Source organism: Crassostrea angulata, chromosome 3, assembly GCF_025612915.1.
Source record: "Crassostrea angulata isolate pt1a10 chromosome 3, ASM2561291v2, whole genome shotgun sequence".
Classification (NCBI taxonomy): Eukaryota; Metazoa; Mollusca; class Bivalvia; order Ostreida; family Ostreidae; genus Magallana; species Magallana angulata.
The window spans coordinates 5,989,248-6,005,452 of NC_069113.1; the positions used below are offsets into that span (position 1 = coordinate 5,989,248).

General features: G+C 34.0%; 1 protein-coding gene across 1 annotated transcript; it reads left to right on the forward strand.

Annotated features, from left to right (window-relative positions):
* The first annotated feature begins 556 nt into the window (after positions 1–556).
* On the forward strand, positions 557–13,628 carry LOC128178071 (activating signal cointegrator 1-like). Its single transcript, XM_052845068.1, has 12 exons — positions 557–716; positions 2,785–2,929; positions 3,473–3,595; positions 3,793–3,874; positions 4,035–4,153; positions 4,831–4,979; positions 5,175–5,505; positions 6,047–6,222; positions 6,467–6,588; positions 7,911–8,008; positions 8,347–8,443; positions 13,030–13,628. Exons 1-12 carry the CDS (start codon positions 640–642, stop codon positions 13,077–13,079), a joined length of 1,569 nt encoding a protein of 522 aa, XP_052701028.1. The 5' UTR covers positions 557–639; the 3' UTR covers positions 13,080–13,628.
* The last annotated feature ends 2,577 nt before the right edge of the window (positions 13,629–16,205 follow it).

Genomic DNA, 16,205 nt, shown 5'->3' on the forward strand with positions numbered 1-16,205 from the left:
CATAAATCTACGAAAAGAATAAACCGCGATCACTATATGGACGAATTTGATACACATATTTATGACTACATAGAAAACTCTTTAAAAATCTCCCCAGGATATGCTATGTTACGAAATTTTGATAAGCAAATATGAAAACATTCTATTTACAAATTTGATTTAGGCCCTATACTTTTATTGAAAATTAAAGTGTTTACTCTCGTTGCGTTAAAATTCATTTATAACCTACTGGTGGACCCAGGTGAGCGATGTGGTCCGTGGGTCGATTGTTCTACTGACAATAAATCAGACAGTTAATAAAATCGACTACTTTTTCGTCAGTACGTCGAAACATTGTTTAGGCAAGTTAAAAGTGGTCTTGTACTAAGGTGATATATTATGATAAGTTTAAATATTTATTCAACAGCAAATTCCAAGTATATTGCTTGTTTCACTTTCAATATCTTGATAAAACGAATTCAAAAATCAATGTACGGTGCTTTGGGAATATTACTTGGATTTTAGTAGTGTTTAAAAATGAGAAACATACAATAGTTACATTGAATGTTGGTGCCGAACTGTTCAGTTATTCAGTTCATACGTCTACATTAATTATCCGGACTTAAATGCGGATTTGGTTCTAAATTTAGGAGAAACAACATGGCGACTTCGGTAGAGAGATGGATGTGTGACGAGCTTTCGAAGCTCGGTTTGCCGGCTTCAGAGGATAATGCAAAGTAAGTTGTATGAAAAAACTTATGGTCATCTAATTTCATTCCGCAAGAATGTTCTTTATTGTAATCAGGTGTCGCAAAATTATCAAAATGGGTATTAAGCGTTTTTCCTGTTGTGCAATACTTCACGGCCCACAGCTGTTTTCATTGAGCTTAGTCAGCATCTTACAAAGTCAGTTAAAGTGGCTTACATTGTATTAAAGTGGTAACATGTAAAATTTATTTATTGGTTCTGCAGTAGTAAAATTTTGTTCCTTTGTATAGAGTGCCATATTTTTGTTTTGTGTCTAAAGACAATCTATAGTCATTATTTTTAGTTCAATCGATTTTTCGGACTATTGATGAACCATTTTGACCTTCTGTTGCCCAAAATTAGAAAAGATAGCATTACAACTACCAGTATTATGACAAACGTTTCTTTCCTTTTTCGTTAATTTATTGTTTACATATGTTTCTGTAATAGAAAAGGAGGAATGAGCTACAGCAGGCGCAAACCTGGACCCTTCAATTTAAAAACCAACGTTCTACTAACTGAGCTAAAGGGTTAACCCGCTAGCTAATCCTAGTAGGAGTGCGGCAGTACTGAGCATTTTGATACACACTATTACACTCTTCTTCCTTTTCTTTTTAGATTTTTATCCCTTAGAAATCTAACACGATACTCTCATAACCATTCTATGTGGGTTATTTAGTTGGGCGCCAAAGTAATAGAAGAGGAGGAATTAGCTTCAACAGGCTCGAACTCGAGACCTTTCAGTTTAAAAACTAACGCTCTACCAACTGTGCTAAAGGGTTAACCCACTAGCTAGTGCTATAGGACCGCAGCAGTACTGAGCCTATATATACACTTGGGGTCAGCCCTGGGTCAATTTGATTCAGTCACTGTTTTCACTTTATAACTTTTCAAACCGTTTAGGGTATTATTTATTAGTTTGACGGATATTGGCACTTCTGATTGGTCAAAAAATTTCTTTTATACCTGTATCAATAAGATTTTTGCTGGTCCTACTCTTCTGCTTTACAATTTTAAATAGAACAGGAATATGTCAACAAACATTGTGTCTGTTTAATTGTAAGCATACAAAATAAAGCTTTATGAATATAAAAAATTAAAGGTTAACCTTGAAAGTAAACAATACAACAATACACATGAATTAATTCACGAAATAGAAAATTATTAATAAGTGTATTAAGTGTATTATCACAACTTTGTCTGCCTAAGGCGACGATCAACATTTATGGTGAGGCTGGCTGTTCCTGGAATAATTATTACAAACATATTCAGAATAAAGCGTCGTGAAGCAAAGCTAATGACTAGTGCTTCAAGATATACCGATAAAAAACCTCTCTGGTTACCACAGCATTTACAAAAGTCATACACTGTATTACATACTATTTTTGTTGACGTATCAACTTTTTTCGTCCACAATCACGTCTCCTTGCATGGTTATGCCCAGTTGCATATTCCAGATATCTAACTCACATAAAAGCCAGTTTTAACGAATCTTGCTGCACAATGAATAATATCACAAGCCATTCCACGTATTTCCCTCTTGTTTTTAATTCAGCTGGTTTAGATTTCTACTTTCTATATGTGTTTAATCCATTAAATTCAGGTCAATAGCTCTGCATCAACTGAAGCGCATATTAATTTTTGATATTGTTGCTGTTATTGTTGTGTATTTATATGGTGCTTCAGTTACATTATTTACATTTTTTATCAATGACACTTCAGGTGTTATGATTTGAAAATATTGTATTTAAATGATAAGAAATGAATTTAATAATTTTTCTTTTGATCGACATATCAATGGAAAAATTGACCAGAAAACTTTTTCATCAATGTGTTATGCATATTGATGAAGTTTTCCAGCCAATATATTTCTAAAGTCTATCAAAATTTATTGATACCAAGAATTGTGTGCCTTCTTTTAGAATGTCTTTCATTCAATCTTTTGTTTTGAAAATTATTTTCTTGATAATTAATTTTTGAAGAAAATTCAAATGATATGGTCAAATTAGACATTAATGAATTGCAATAATTATCATTTTTGAATTGTATCTCATGCAGGTACATTTTAAGCATTGGAAATGCAGGAGAGATCCAGGAATATATGTTGGAGCTGTTAGATGGATCTGATCCTAGAGTTAGAACATTCATCAGTCAGCTGATACAGAAATGGAGACCACAAGAAAAACCTCCTGATAATATCACTGTAAGTTCATTTTATTGGGTCATTTAAGCATTAATGTCTTATAACACAACAGGCCATGCAGACAAATTGAATATGGCGCGTTAGTGCGTATGATAATCTGTGTGTAATATTTCTGAAGGAGATGATGTAAAAAAATTATATTTATATTTTGTGTAACTTCTTGTCCTGTTTGCAAATGTGATTTATGCCTCAAAATTACTGTATTATCATAAGGGTAAGATAAAATGCATAAAAAAGTCATTGTAAGAGCCACAATTGTGAGCTTTGATTTTCACTTGTGATATTGCAAATTCACGTCGTTGAAGGTTTGGGACGTTGTAGTAAATCTCATCATTTAATCTTTCAGTACCCTGTGTGTTACAGTGTTATAACTGCATGAAAATATAGATTAATTGTACCACCAACACATGTAGATTATTAAAGTTCATTATATGTAAGCTAATAATCCACTTACAAGAAAGAGATTATTTTTATGAAATATTTTTTATGGTATCATTACCTGTAATCTAGAATAACCTGTATAATTTTGCGTGTAAATTTTAGGTTTACCGCAAATCTGATCAGGACGAGGAGTACATCAGTGGTAAAAAATCAGCAAAGCCTTCAAAGAACAACAGTGCTTCTCAACCACTTGTCAGTCAAACTGAAACAATACAGGCAGATCAGGTATATCTAATAAATGTTTGCAAATGTGCAGATTTGAAATTTTGAAGAACTTTGGATATTGACACAATTATGCTTTGAAAATAGAATATGATATTATCAATTGGTTTGATAGCTCACAACATTTTCCATTATTATTATATTATAAATAATAGACATTTTAGACAAAATACAAGAATTTATTTTTTTTTTACATTTAGTCAAATCAAGAATCAAGGAAAAAGAAATTTATACCACTGTTTAGTCAGGAAGGACAAGCTAAATCTGTGATAAAATTAACAGGTAAGGAAATGGTGACTGGATTTCAATGATAATAAACTAATGGAGAAAATAAAACATATTTTTAAAAGATTAATCAGTTTATTCATTAATATATTTCACATATTTTTATTATAAAGATATGATTTATTATACATACATGTAAATATTTTTTTTCCAACAGGCAGACATTCTTGTGAATGTCAAGCCACAAAACACAAGCTGATTTCCAATTGTGTGAGGTGCGGGCGGATAGTGTGTGAGCAGGAGGGGTCAGGGCCGTGCCTCTTCTGTGGCAATCTGGTGAGCAACGCAAGCTTGTCTCTCAGACAGTGAGATAGCTTTAATGCAAAAGTTATTACTTGGCCTTGTAACATGTGATAGGGCAGCTGAAAATTAATTGAAAAGATTAAAAAAAAACAGCATACATCATTTTCATTCATTTTTACAGTCAAGATATTTGACATCAGAAAATGAAAGGCATGCAAATTTCTTTGCAGTAACTTGATAAAACTTGTTCAGATTGAAGTTTTTCCTAGCTTTTTCCCGCATAATGAAGGCTGATAATTTTTAATCTACCGTAGTCAGTTATTGATCGTATTTCATGGACATTTGCTATCATTTGTTGAAACTGTAAATTCTGAGTATTTCATTCTGCGAATTTTGTATCAAGTCGGGTAATTTTGGTTATAATTTCATATAGTTCAAAGCTGTCTGAAAAATAAAAGTGAGATTTTAAAACTTTGAGGGTTGCTTCTTGCAATTTTATTCAAAAATTATTTGTTCAATCTGCAGTATACCAGGTTTGTACCATAAACGTTGTTAAGTATCAAAACCAGGTTTGTACTATATACATACATTTGTACCATAATATTGTTTACTATATATATTTCTTGTATATACATTGTTGAATAACAAAGTTTGTACCATACACATTGTATACTTACCAGGTTTTTGTCATATTATTGTTTACTAACCAGGTGTGTACCAAGGAGGAACAGGAAGTGCTTGATCGTGGATCTCGGAAGAGTGAGCAGTTACGACAGCGACTGATGAAGGATCGGGGACAGGATGATTACGAGAAAGCCGTACAGCACAAAAACAAACTGTTGGAGTTTGACAAAACCAGGTCAGATTGTGTAGTCTTTGTAATACTTGAAAATATCCAAAATTGTTAAGAGGCTTTAATTGTACCTAGACTGTGGTGAATGTATATCTAATTAAGTATTGATTGAAAGATACTTTTCCAAGAGTGACATTTTTGTGAAGGATACATGTCTGGTTTTACCAAGATTCATCTGAAGTTTTTGTATATTTCTTACAGTGTCAGAAGAACACAGGTTATAGATGACGAATCAGACTACTTCTCAACAGACAACCGCTGGTTAAGTAAAACAGAAAAAGCAAAGTTAAAGAAACGAGAGGAAGAGTTACGAGCCCAGCGTCACGCATCAAGAAAGGACAGGAAAATTATGCTGGACTTTGCGGGCCGCCAAGTGATAGAAGAAAGCAATACAGCAGGAATGAACATGTATGATGTCAATGATGATGTCATCCAGGAAATTCACTATGGAGCAAAATCAAAAGCTCCTCCCACACAGCCAGGAAATCTCACTGATTTAGTCAACCCCAGCATCAATGTACCAGGCCCAAAGGTAGGGGGAGAGGAGTAGAAGGGGGTCAAAACCATTTTAGATATTGTCATATTTATTTTAAAAAATATACTCTTTTTTAAAGGGCTAGGTGGTTGTGTCCATGTTTAGCTGTATTAAACTTCTTATAAAGAAGAGCTTTGTATAAAGATATAGGATATTTTAATTCTAAATCTAAAATATGTGAAATATTTCTGTATACCGGTAAATAATATTAAATATGGCTAGATATTAAGGAAGATCTGATGGACAATAATGTGGTTTCATTATTTTTCGTGGATATCAATTTTCGTGGATTTTCTAAATATCACAGTTTCAAGGATATGTAAATTCGTGGCCAATGATCCTATCAATACAAAATGTTAGTTGAAATTGCTCTTCAATGAACTTTTAATTTCGTGGATTAACTTAACAACGAAATCCACGAAAATTGGTATTCAACGAATATTGATGAAACCACAGTATGTTGATTATCCAGCCTCCTATATAGACATTTAATGGGAATTACTGTTTGGTATCTATTTTAATTTTTTTGTTTGAATAGTTTGTAGCAAGTGCTATGGAGACACCTGCTGTAGGTAGACCACATAAAAAGGAGGGGGAGACAAGAAGGGAAGGTCTACGACTTCAAGACAGAGAATTACAGGAAATGTCTGATGAAGGCATGTGTTTGAGCATGCATCAACCTTGGGCCTCATTGCTTGTCAAAGGCATCAAATGGTAATTGATCTTCATATGTGTTTACAACTATACCAATATAAATATACCAATATAAAAAAAAAATCTATGAATATTTACTCCAAATCTTATATACTACATTAAAAAATAGAAAGTACATGCATTGTTCATGTTGACTATGAAATAAGAGATATTAGTATGATAAATATTCAGAAATTTAAAAAATGTTTATTGCAATATGATTCTTTGAAGTGGCCATAAAAGTAAATGCTTTTGATTATTTCAGTCATGAGGGTAGGACCTGGTACACTGCTCACCGTGGGAGACTTTGGATAGCAGCCACGGCCAAACCGCCCGCCCCAGAGGAGGTAGCAGAGGTGGAGCAGTTCTACAGATACCTGTACAAAGGTGGGCTTCTACCTCCAAAGCTTGTATTGCCTACCTGTATAGCTTGTGTAACCTGTCTTTGTTACCTGGATGAAGTGTAGTTACTGTAAAATTATTTAGTTCAAGAAAGAGAAATACTTGAAGTCTCTAGAAAACTTATCCTTTGTCACAATGGACTAATCTTTGTACACCTTACTATGAAATACCTTAGTTTCCTTTTATTACCCAGGTCCAATATTCCCCGTATCAAATTGTGAGATATACGATTGAAAGTGCCAAACTTTATTATAATTTTATTTGGTTCACAACTGACAGAAAAATAATGGCCAAGATTTTAAAATTCCCGAAGAGAACTCTTTGTAATTTTATTGGAATGATAATTCCTTGTGAAATCTACAGTATCTAAAATGCACAAAACTCGTCAGTTGACATGTATACTCTTTGGTTTTATTATACTTTCATGTTAAATACTGAAATCTGATTAGTTTAGATGCAGTTGATAATCCGTTCTATCACCCTCAGCGTTAGCAACGCACTTGGCAATGGGTAACATTATATAAATAGTGCCTGTTTGGGAGGGTAATTGTTGAAAATGACACCCCGAGAAAACCATTGTCAACCGACGCGAAGCGGAGGTTGACAATGGTTTTCGAGGGGTGTCAATTTCAACAGATACCTTCCCAAACAGGCACTATTTATTTTATTATACTGAATGTCTTACTTTTAACGAAAATTTTACTGCTTTTATATAGAAAAGTAGTTAATTCTACAGCCAACCGTACGCGCATAATTTACGCACATGTAACAATTCGTTGTGTTACCTGTTGCCAAGTGTGTTGCTAATGCTGGGGGTAATAGAACGGATTACCAATCAGATTTCAGTATTTAACATGAAAGTATTATAATATATAAATAGTGCCTGTTTAGGAGGGTAACAGTTGAAATTGACACCCTTCGAAAACCATTGTCAACCGACGCGAAGGGGAGGTTGACAATGGTTTTCGAGGGGTGTCAATTTCAACTGTTATCCTCCCAAACAGGCACTATTCATTTTATTATACTGAATATCTTTTATTTTTTTTCACTGATTTTATATTGAAAAGACATGAATTCCACGGCGAACCGTATGACTTTCGGTATAATAAAATAAATAGTGCCTGTTTGGAAGGATAACAGTTGACATCAACACCCCTCAAAAACCTTTGTCAACCTCCGCTGTGCGTCGGTTGACAATGGTTTTCTCGTGCTGTCAATTTCCACTGTTACCCTCCCAAACAGACACTATTTGTATATCGTTTATAATGTTCACCAAATGCTTTGAATGTATGTACTCCTTGTTTCAGACCCCCACCTGCAGGGCCCCACTCACTACCCGGTCGGCTGTCTGTTAGGCTGTGTGGACTTGACTGACTGTCTCCCTCAGGATGAATACAGAGAAAAGGTACAACTTCAAAACACATGACAGCAGTGTGTGCATGGACAGTTTTAATATGTCAGCTTAGGCTTCTTTAGATAATATTTTGGATGTAACTACCAATTACTGTAGATTCCTTATATTTCGCGAGTACTGATTTCTTGGATTAAACGGCTATGTTATATTATTCCAGCTATGCGTCAAATCGCAAGAATATGAAATCCTGAACACAAGATTTTTATCATAGTTTTTTTTGTTTACATGTCACTTTTTTCCTTGTATTTGGAATATGTATGTGCAAGTTTTTGATTGACAGAAGATTTTTTTAAAAGAAATAATAATTTTGTCTTTCATTCTCATTGTAGTTTCCAGAGGGTGAATCAGCGTCTTCTTTTGTGTTTATTTGTGAAAACCCCCAAGAACTGGTTGTGAAATTTCCCATCAAGGGAAAACACAAGATTTGTGAGTTACTCTATTTTCTATTCTCTCCTTTTTATGTTGAATACAATATTAATACTTAAAATATTTTAAAGTTTATAATGAAGCACTTTCTAAATTAACATTCAACTAAAATTATGGGCGAATTTATTGATCAAAAACTAGTTTAGGTTTTAATACGGTTTTGCAAACTTTTCATTTATTTGCAAAACTGGTTTTGAACTAGTTTTAAACTAAAACTTGTTTTTGTATTTATTGGCTTTAAACTGAAACAAGTTTCCAGGAAACCTAAAACCACCTTCGAGTGCGGTTTCGGGGGTTTTAAATCCTTTCAAAATGGCGGAGAGGTGTTCGAAAGAGAGTTGTTGATACTCAAGTGTGGAACATGTGTCAAAGAATGAACTCAGCGAAGCATCGCTCTAACGTTAAACATATGTGTCTCAAAGGATCTATGATGACCAAAATAATAATGTGGAAGAGAGTGATTCCATTAATACTAACACTGAGAATTACCCTTTGCAATTTACAACGGGCAAACGACAACTTTCGAAGTGGTTGATGAAAAAAAAAGAATTCATTGAAAGATCTGCTCATAACATTTTATTTTAGTACACATTGTAATGCATGTAAGAAGTTCGCCTGTCTATTTCATTGCTGGCCATTTAACTACGGCTCTTTGAAATCAACAAGATTTGTCTGACATTTGAGCTAAGACCACGTAATTAGTGGATATTTCACTTGAAACCAGTGTCATTTTTATGGCGTCGAGCGAAGCTCGAAAGCCATCTAGGGATCGTACGTCCGGAAGTTACATTTTTAGGAGCCAAACAACTCAAATGAGTGCAAAGTTTTCGTATGTGTTTCAAGAAAAATAGATGACATACTTCAATTTCGAGCAGAATTGTACGTCAACAAAACAAGTTTGCAGATTCGAAATGGTTGCCGTCTTTAAAAATGTTCACATTTTATTGAAAACAATATGTCTCGGTTTCAGCGGATGAATACACTAGCACCGAGACACATGCGATAGCTGGGCTTACATACTCAATTTGGTTATGAAATGTACTAGCCTGCAAAATAGATGATTTTGTATCCATATCGAAAATTGACTATGCACAAATGTTTGATCTTGTAGAAACAAAACTTCCTAATCGAGCGATAAGTACATCTACATAAACCAACTAGTGAACTACTTTCACTTTGTAAACAACGTGAAAGGGTGCTTTCTTTTATCTACCCCCGATCTTTTCGGCCCGTGTCATTTGGATCCTTGTGAATTTTAGATGAAATTGATAATAAGAGACAGAGTGGTTATCAGCAGTATACAATATATAGAATTAAACACAATAATAATTTAAATATTTATTTCCATGTAGATAGAGAAAAAAAATCTAAAAAATTTTTAACTCCTAAGATATTTCTATAAACTTAAATTTTTAATTGAAATTCAAAACTTTTTAAGAATTAGGTGAGCAAATTTGTAATGAATTGTAATTTTATTAGTTATGTGATAAATAACATTTTCTATTTTTTTTGAAAAAATTTTTTTTTGATAATTTATGGAAAACAAAACTTTTGAACTTGGTCATTTTTTGGCAAAATATTGCATATAGGGTACCCTCATTGTATGGATAAGTCCTCCTACAGTTTTCAAAATAGGAAGTTGTTCTTTTGCAGATCAATTAAACATATATCAGAGGTATGCATATTGCTAGGATTTTGATTTTCGATAATTTATGAAAATAATACCAGCTTTTGAACTTGGTCATTTTTTGGCAAAATATTGCATATAGGGTACCCTCATTGTACGGATAAGTCCTCCTACAGTTTTCAAAATAGGAAGTTGTTCTTTTGCAGATCAGTTATACATATATCAGAGGTATGCATATTGCTAGGATTTTGATTTTCGATAATTTATGAAAAAAATACCAGCTTTTGAAGTTAGTCATTTTTTGGCAAAATATTGCATATAGGGTACCCTCATTGTACGGATAAGTCCTCCTACAGTTTTCAAAACAGGAAGTTGTTCTTTTGCAGATCAATTACACATATATCAGAGGTATGCATATTGTTAGGATTTTGATTTTCGATAATTTATGAAAAAAATACCAGCTTTTGAACTTAGTCATTTTTGGCAAAATATTGCATATAGGGTACCCTCATTGTACGGATAACTCCTCCTACAGTTCTCAAGATAGGAAGTTGTTCTTTTGCAGATCAATTATACATATATCAGAGGTGTGCTTATTGCTAGGAGTTTGGTTACTGATAATTTATGAAAAAAAATTGCTTGTATTTTGGTTACTGATAATTTATGAAAAAAATTAAAAAAATTAAGTCATTTTTTGGCAAAATATTGCATATGATATAGCGTACCCTCATTGTACGGATAACTCCTCTTACAGTTTTCAAGATAAGAAGTTGTTCTTTTGCAGATCAATTATACATATATCAGAGGTGTGCATATTGCTAGGACTTTGATTACTGATAATTTGTGAAAAAAATACCAGCTTTTGAAGTTAGTCAATTTTTAGCAAAATATTGCATATAGGGTTACCTCATTGTACGGATAACTATTCCTACAGTTTTATAGATAAAAAGTTGTTCTTTTGCAGATTAATTGTACATGTATCAGAGGTGTGAATATTTTTAGGATTTTTATTTCTGATCATTTATGAAAAAAATACCAGCTTTTGAACTTAGTCTTTTTTTTAGCAAAATATTGCATATGAGGTACTTTATTTCACTGGATATGGGTTGACATGGATTATGGATACAGTTCACATATAAAAAGAAAACCCAGTTAGCTGTCTCATTGACAGCTTTTCACTTGTTTAAAAAATTATTTAGGTTTTTACTCTTCAAATTAACTTTAACTCGACGCCATTGTGGCCCTTCAGGCCTTTGATTAACTTGTTTCAAACGCCTTGAGTGAATCAAATGAATATTAATATAGTTTTTCATAGCAGCGTTCACTTTTCCAAAATATTGATATGGTGCTAAAAGCCAATTTTGCAATAGGTTTGCAGAATAACCTAATATGTGGGTATTGCCAGGAAAAAAATTGTCTGCACTGTTTATTAAAGACTTTCATGCAAATCCAGATGAGTTCAAGAATTATCTCCTTTAAATTCCAAGAACAAATCCAGTAGGCATGCGAGTGCAATGACAGCCATTTTTCTAAACTAACTTTCCATTTAATGCTAAACCTTTAAACCACCCAACTGGTTTCAAACAGATATGAAACTATTATCAAACCATAAACCTAAACTCGAACTAGTTTTGATTAATAAATTCGCCCTATATATGATAACATCAATATCTACAGTATGTATTTATACTTATAAATTTACTTACAAAATATGAGAGTTTACATGTACGTACAAACAATCTGTATGTGTAAATTGATGTCTTAGAATGGAAGAGCAATAAAAATAACTTGCATATATTAGAGTGAATTAAAACTATTAGTATGGCATTAAAACTGGGTTTTTTATTTAAATCTTTGGGCGAATTTATTGATCAAAAACTAGTTCGAGTTTAGGTTTATGGTTTAATAATAGTTTCATATCTGTTTGAAACCAGTTTGGTGGTTTGGAGGTTTAGCATTAAATGGAAAGTTGGTTTGAAAAAATGGCTGTCTTTGCACTCGCATACCTACTGGATTTGTTCTTGGAATTTAAAAAAGACAATTTTTGAACTCATCTGCATTTGCATGAACGTCTTTATTAGACAGTACGTGAAGATATTTTTTTCCTGGCAATACCCACATATTAGGTTATTCTGCGTACTCATTGCAAAATTGGCTTTTAACACCATATCAATATTTTGGAAAAGTGAATGCTGCTATGAAAAACTATATTATTATTCATTTTTTGTACACGTATATCAATGGAGATCATTTGATTCACTCAAGGCGTTTGAAACAAGTTAAAAATGACACTGGTTTCAAGTGAAATATCCACTAATTACGTGGTCTTAGCTCAAAGGCCAGACAAATCTTGTTGATTTCAAAGAGCCATAGTTGAATAGACAGGCGAACGTATTACATGCATTACAATGCGTACTAAAATAAAATGTTATGAGCAGATCTTTCAATGAATTCTTTTTTTTCATCAACCATTTTGAAAGTTTTTCCTTTGCCTGTTGTAAATTGCAAAGTGTAATTCTCAGTGTTAGAATTAATGGAATCGCTCTCTTCCACATTATTATTTTGGTCAGTACTATATGTACTATCCTAGATCCTTTAAGACACGTATGTTTAACGTTAGAACGATATCCATATGCTTTACTGAGCTCATCCTTTGACACATGTGCCACACTTGAGCATCAACAACTCTTTTCGAACACCCTCCGCCATCTTGAAAGGATTTAAAACCCTCGAAACCGCACTCGAAGGTGGTTTTAGGTTTCCTGGAAACTTGTTTCAGTTTAAAGCCAATAAACAAAAAAACTAGTTTTAGTTTAAAACTAGTTCAAAACCAGTTTTGCAAATAAATGAAAAGTTTGCAAAACCGAATTAAAACCTTAACTAGTTTTGGATCAATAAATTCGCCCTTTAATTGTATGTTTAACATGTGCTGACAGTTTGGGGTATTTTTTTTTTGCAGATAAACTAGATAACCATATATTACAAGCTGCTAGAAAAGGACTTAGATGAAGAAAATTACATTAGTGTTCAAGGAAATAGCAGACAGACTGACCTGGTGCAATGATTTATCACAAAGAGACATAACATTGTGTTAAGAATCACATAACTTGGTACTGTTGACAGAAAATTATTTTTCATTAAATATATTTGATTTGATCACACACTATGAAGTTACTGCATAGATACTTCCACCTTTTGAAAGGTCAAGGTCAAAGCAATATTACAAGGTCATTAGAGAGGTAGTGCTTCTCTGTTATTGATTCTATTGTTATTGCATGAATTTTATAATGTGAAGAATAATAATAAATGTTATTAAGGTTATGGATTTATGTGATTTTTTTTGAGTCGGCTTGCGAAGCGAGCGAGTCCTTGTTATCATAGCCGTTTCTGCGAAAATTTTGCACTACATTATTCATGTGCTAATGAAAATAGTGCATGCATTAACCTCTTTTGTTTGCGTGATTGCCAATTTGAAATGGTTAAACAATCTTATCTTTTTTTACACCTATATTTTTAAAGTTTTTCTTGATGTTTAAAAAATAAAACAAATCAAAGTAGGTTTTGTTCAATTGCCGCCCATGAATTCGACAACTTACATGGGGAAATCCTTGTTCCATATTCAGCGTGAAATCTATTTTTAGAAAAACCCACCTCGCGAAGCTAGAATTAAGACCCTTGCTGTCATCGGATCTCTTGGATTTTGAGCACAAACGTGTATTGATAATGTGCGATATAATGCAAATGGTCATTGAAATATACTGGTCCTTTGTCTCTATCCTACGATATTACGCATTGCCAGTCTGGCAGGCATTGTCAGTCTATCATTGAAATGTCAACAGAACGTGTTGAATCAAAGTACTGACACGAGTTGATGATTCAGGAATCAGACCTTTGATTTTGCATCTGTGACCAGCAGCATCCTATGCCACTTTTAAGTGGTGGGGAGAAGGGGGGGGGGGTTACACAGGAATATGTAGAAAAAAAATGTTTTTTTTCTCAAAACCCAATTGGCCAGAATTGCTGAAAATTGCATGAGATCATCGTCAGGTACTGTTTATTCGCTTTTAGCGAGTTGTGTATTTTTTAAAATTATTATTTTATCTTTCTTTTTTTTTCGGCAACATTTGATACCTTGGAGAGTAAAACAGAAATAGAAAAAATATTCTCATAATTACTAAAACCAAAAAAAATGGGCTTGCAAGATCTACTGTACTTAATTGTTAAGATATTTTTATTTTGATATTGTAGTGGTGATCAGGGTTGTGGCTACTGCTGCTAATGTGAGCGATGTGACCCTGGCCTCTTGTTTAATTAACATGTATTCTCAAAATTGTACTTTTATTCAAGCAGTTTTACATGTTGTTAATCCATAATTCTCTAGACCTATACCCTAGACAATTATTAGGCCACACAAGAGGTTCAAAGTTTGATGTAGATTTACATAAATAAAAACAGTTGTGTGAGATCTTGTTGAGAACTACAATGCGCAATATGTGATACGACTATCAAAGTCTCTTGCTGCAAAGGGGCTTATTGTGTGTTTACAAATGAATATCTGGAGAAAATATGAATTTTTTTAAAATTCAGGTTATATTTTGTATATGACTCTATACGCTGGTTTTATTATGGCTATTGATGCTCAGGTGAGCGATGCGGCCCATTGGCCTCTTGTGTTATTATGCTACATGTACGTTGTTGATCCAAATGCAATGTCATGGAAACTCGACAAAACTATATTCTTGTTTCTTTTACTTTGCAATCAGCTAGTCAAACAGAGGCCCCACATTAAATTATGAAAGACAATAGCCGCATAGGCGTCGGAACCGGGGGGGGGGGGGGGGGGGGGGGGCTGGGGGGGGCTAAGCCCCCCCCCCCCACACACACTTTTTTTTGCAAAGTTATACCTAACCATTAGAAACATAGCATGATAGAGGGTTCAGCCCCCCACTCTTTCTCGCAGGAAAGATTATTGTTCCTAAATTTACCTTGAAAGATTGAAAAGTTGGATTCAGAAGCATACCCCCCCCCCCCCCGGATTAGGAATTTCATGATTTTGGGAAAAAAAATTGGGTAAGTAAGTACTTTTTTTTTCTTTTGGAAGTATAGGTATACCCCCCCCCCCCCCCACACTGCACGGATTAGGATTTCCATGATTATGGGAATTACTTTTTTCTCAATACCTCTGAGGATTAGTCTAGCCCCCCCCCCCCCCCCCCCACTTTCAATTTGCTTCCGACGCCAGTGAGCCGTACAACATCTTTGGTGATGCACGACTCTCCTTCTGTTCGGTTGTCTTCCGGATATCTATACTAAACTGAGACACCCTTGAAAAAGTGTAATGCATTTTGTGATCAGTCTCAGATAAACTCATTTGTGGAACAAACCTAAGAGATGAGTTAAAATAGAGGACAGTAGTGGGGCAAGGATGTCTGCTCTCTCTCCTATTTTCGCATTTTGCATTGACTGGATCATGGAAGAAACCATCAGAAGTAAGTGAACGGAAATCAGTTGGATCATGTCGGAAATGCTGGAATATATGATATACATGTAGCACTGCTTTCACACAGACACCGTCATATGCACCACTTTCCAATATCTAGCACGCACCACAAAGGAGGACCCCAACACATATTAATATTAAAGATCCTGATTTTTGGTGCATGTGCTGATCTCCGTCGATCCATCTGTAAAAGAGTTTCGCGTTTATTGTGGAGAGTTTTGCTTTATATCGCGAAAGATCTCGTTTGTTCGTTTTTTGGTTTGTTTTTTTTTTCTTTGCAAAAGTTGTGCGTTATATCGTCATTTTCTCGTTTTTATAGCTACGAAAATGAGCAGAAGCGACTTTCGTAGTTTGGTATCAAGATTGTGTGAGAAAAAGTGTATAAGGTTATCGGTTTTTTTTCTCATATCGGAAGGAAATACGTATAGGTCGCATTATGGAGGTTTCCCATACTTCCCTAAGGTTACAAATGAAAATGTCGTATATATAATGTACGAGATAGGTAAAGTCTAAGACTTTGTTTGGGTTAAAGGCAACTATAAATCGGTCTTAAGGTTTCCGTAAATTTCCAGGCTTTAGTACATATATATAATGCGTGAATGTATAAGCATGCTGTGTGAAGGACAAAAATAGAC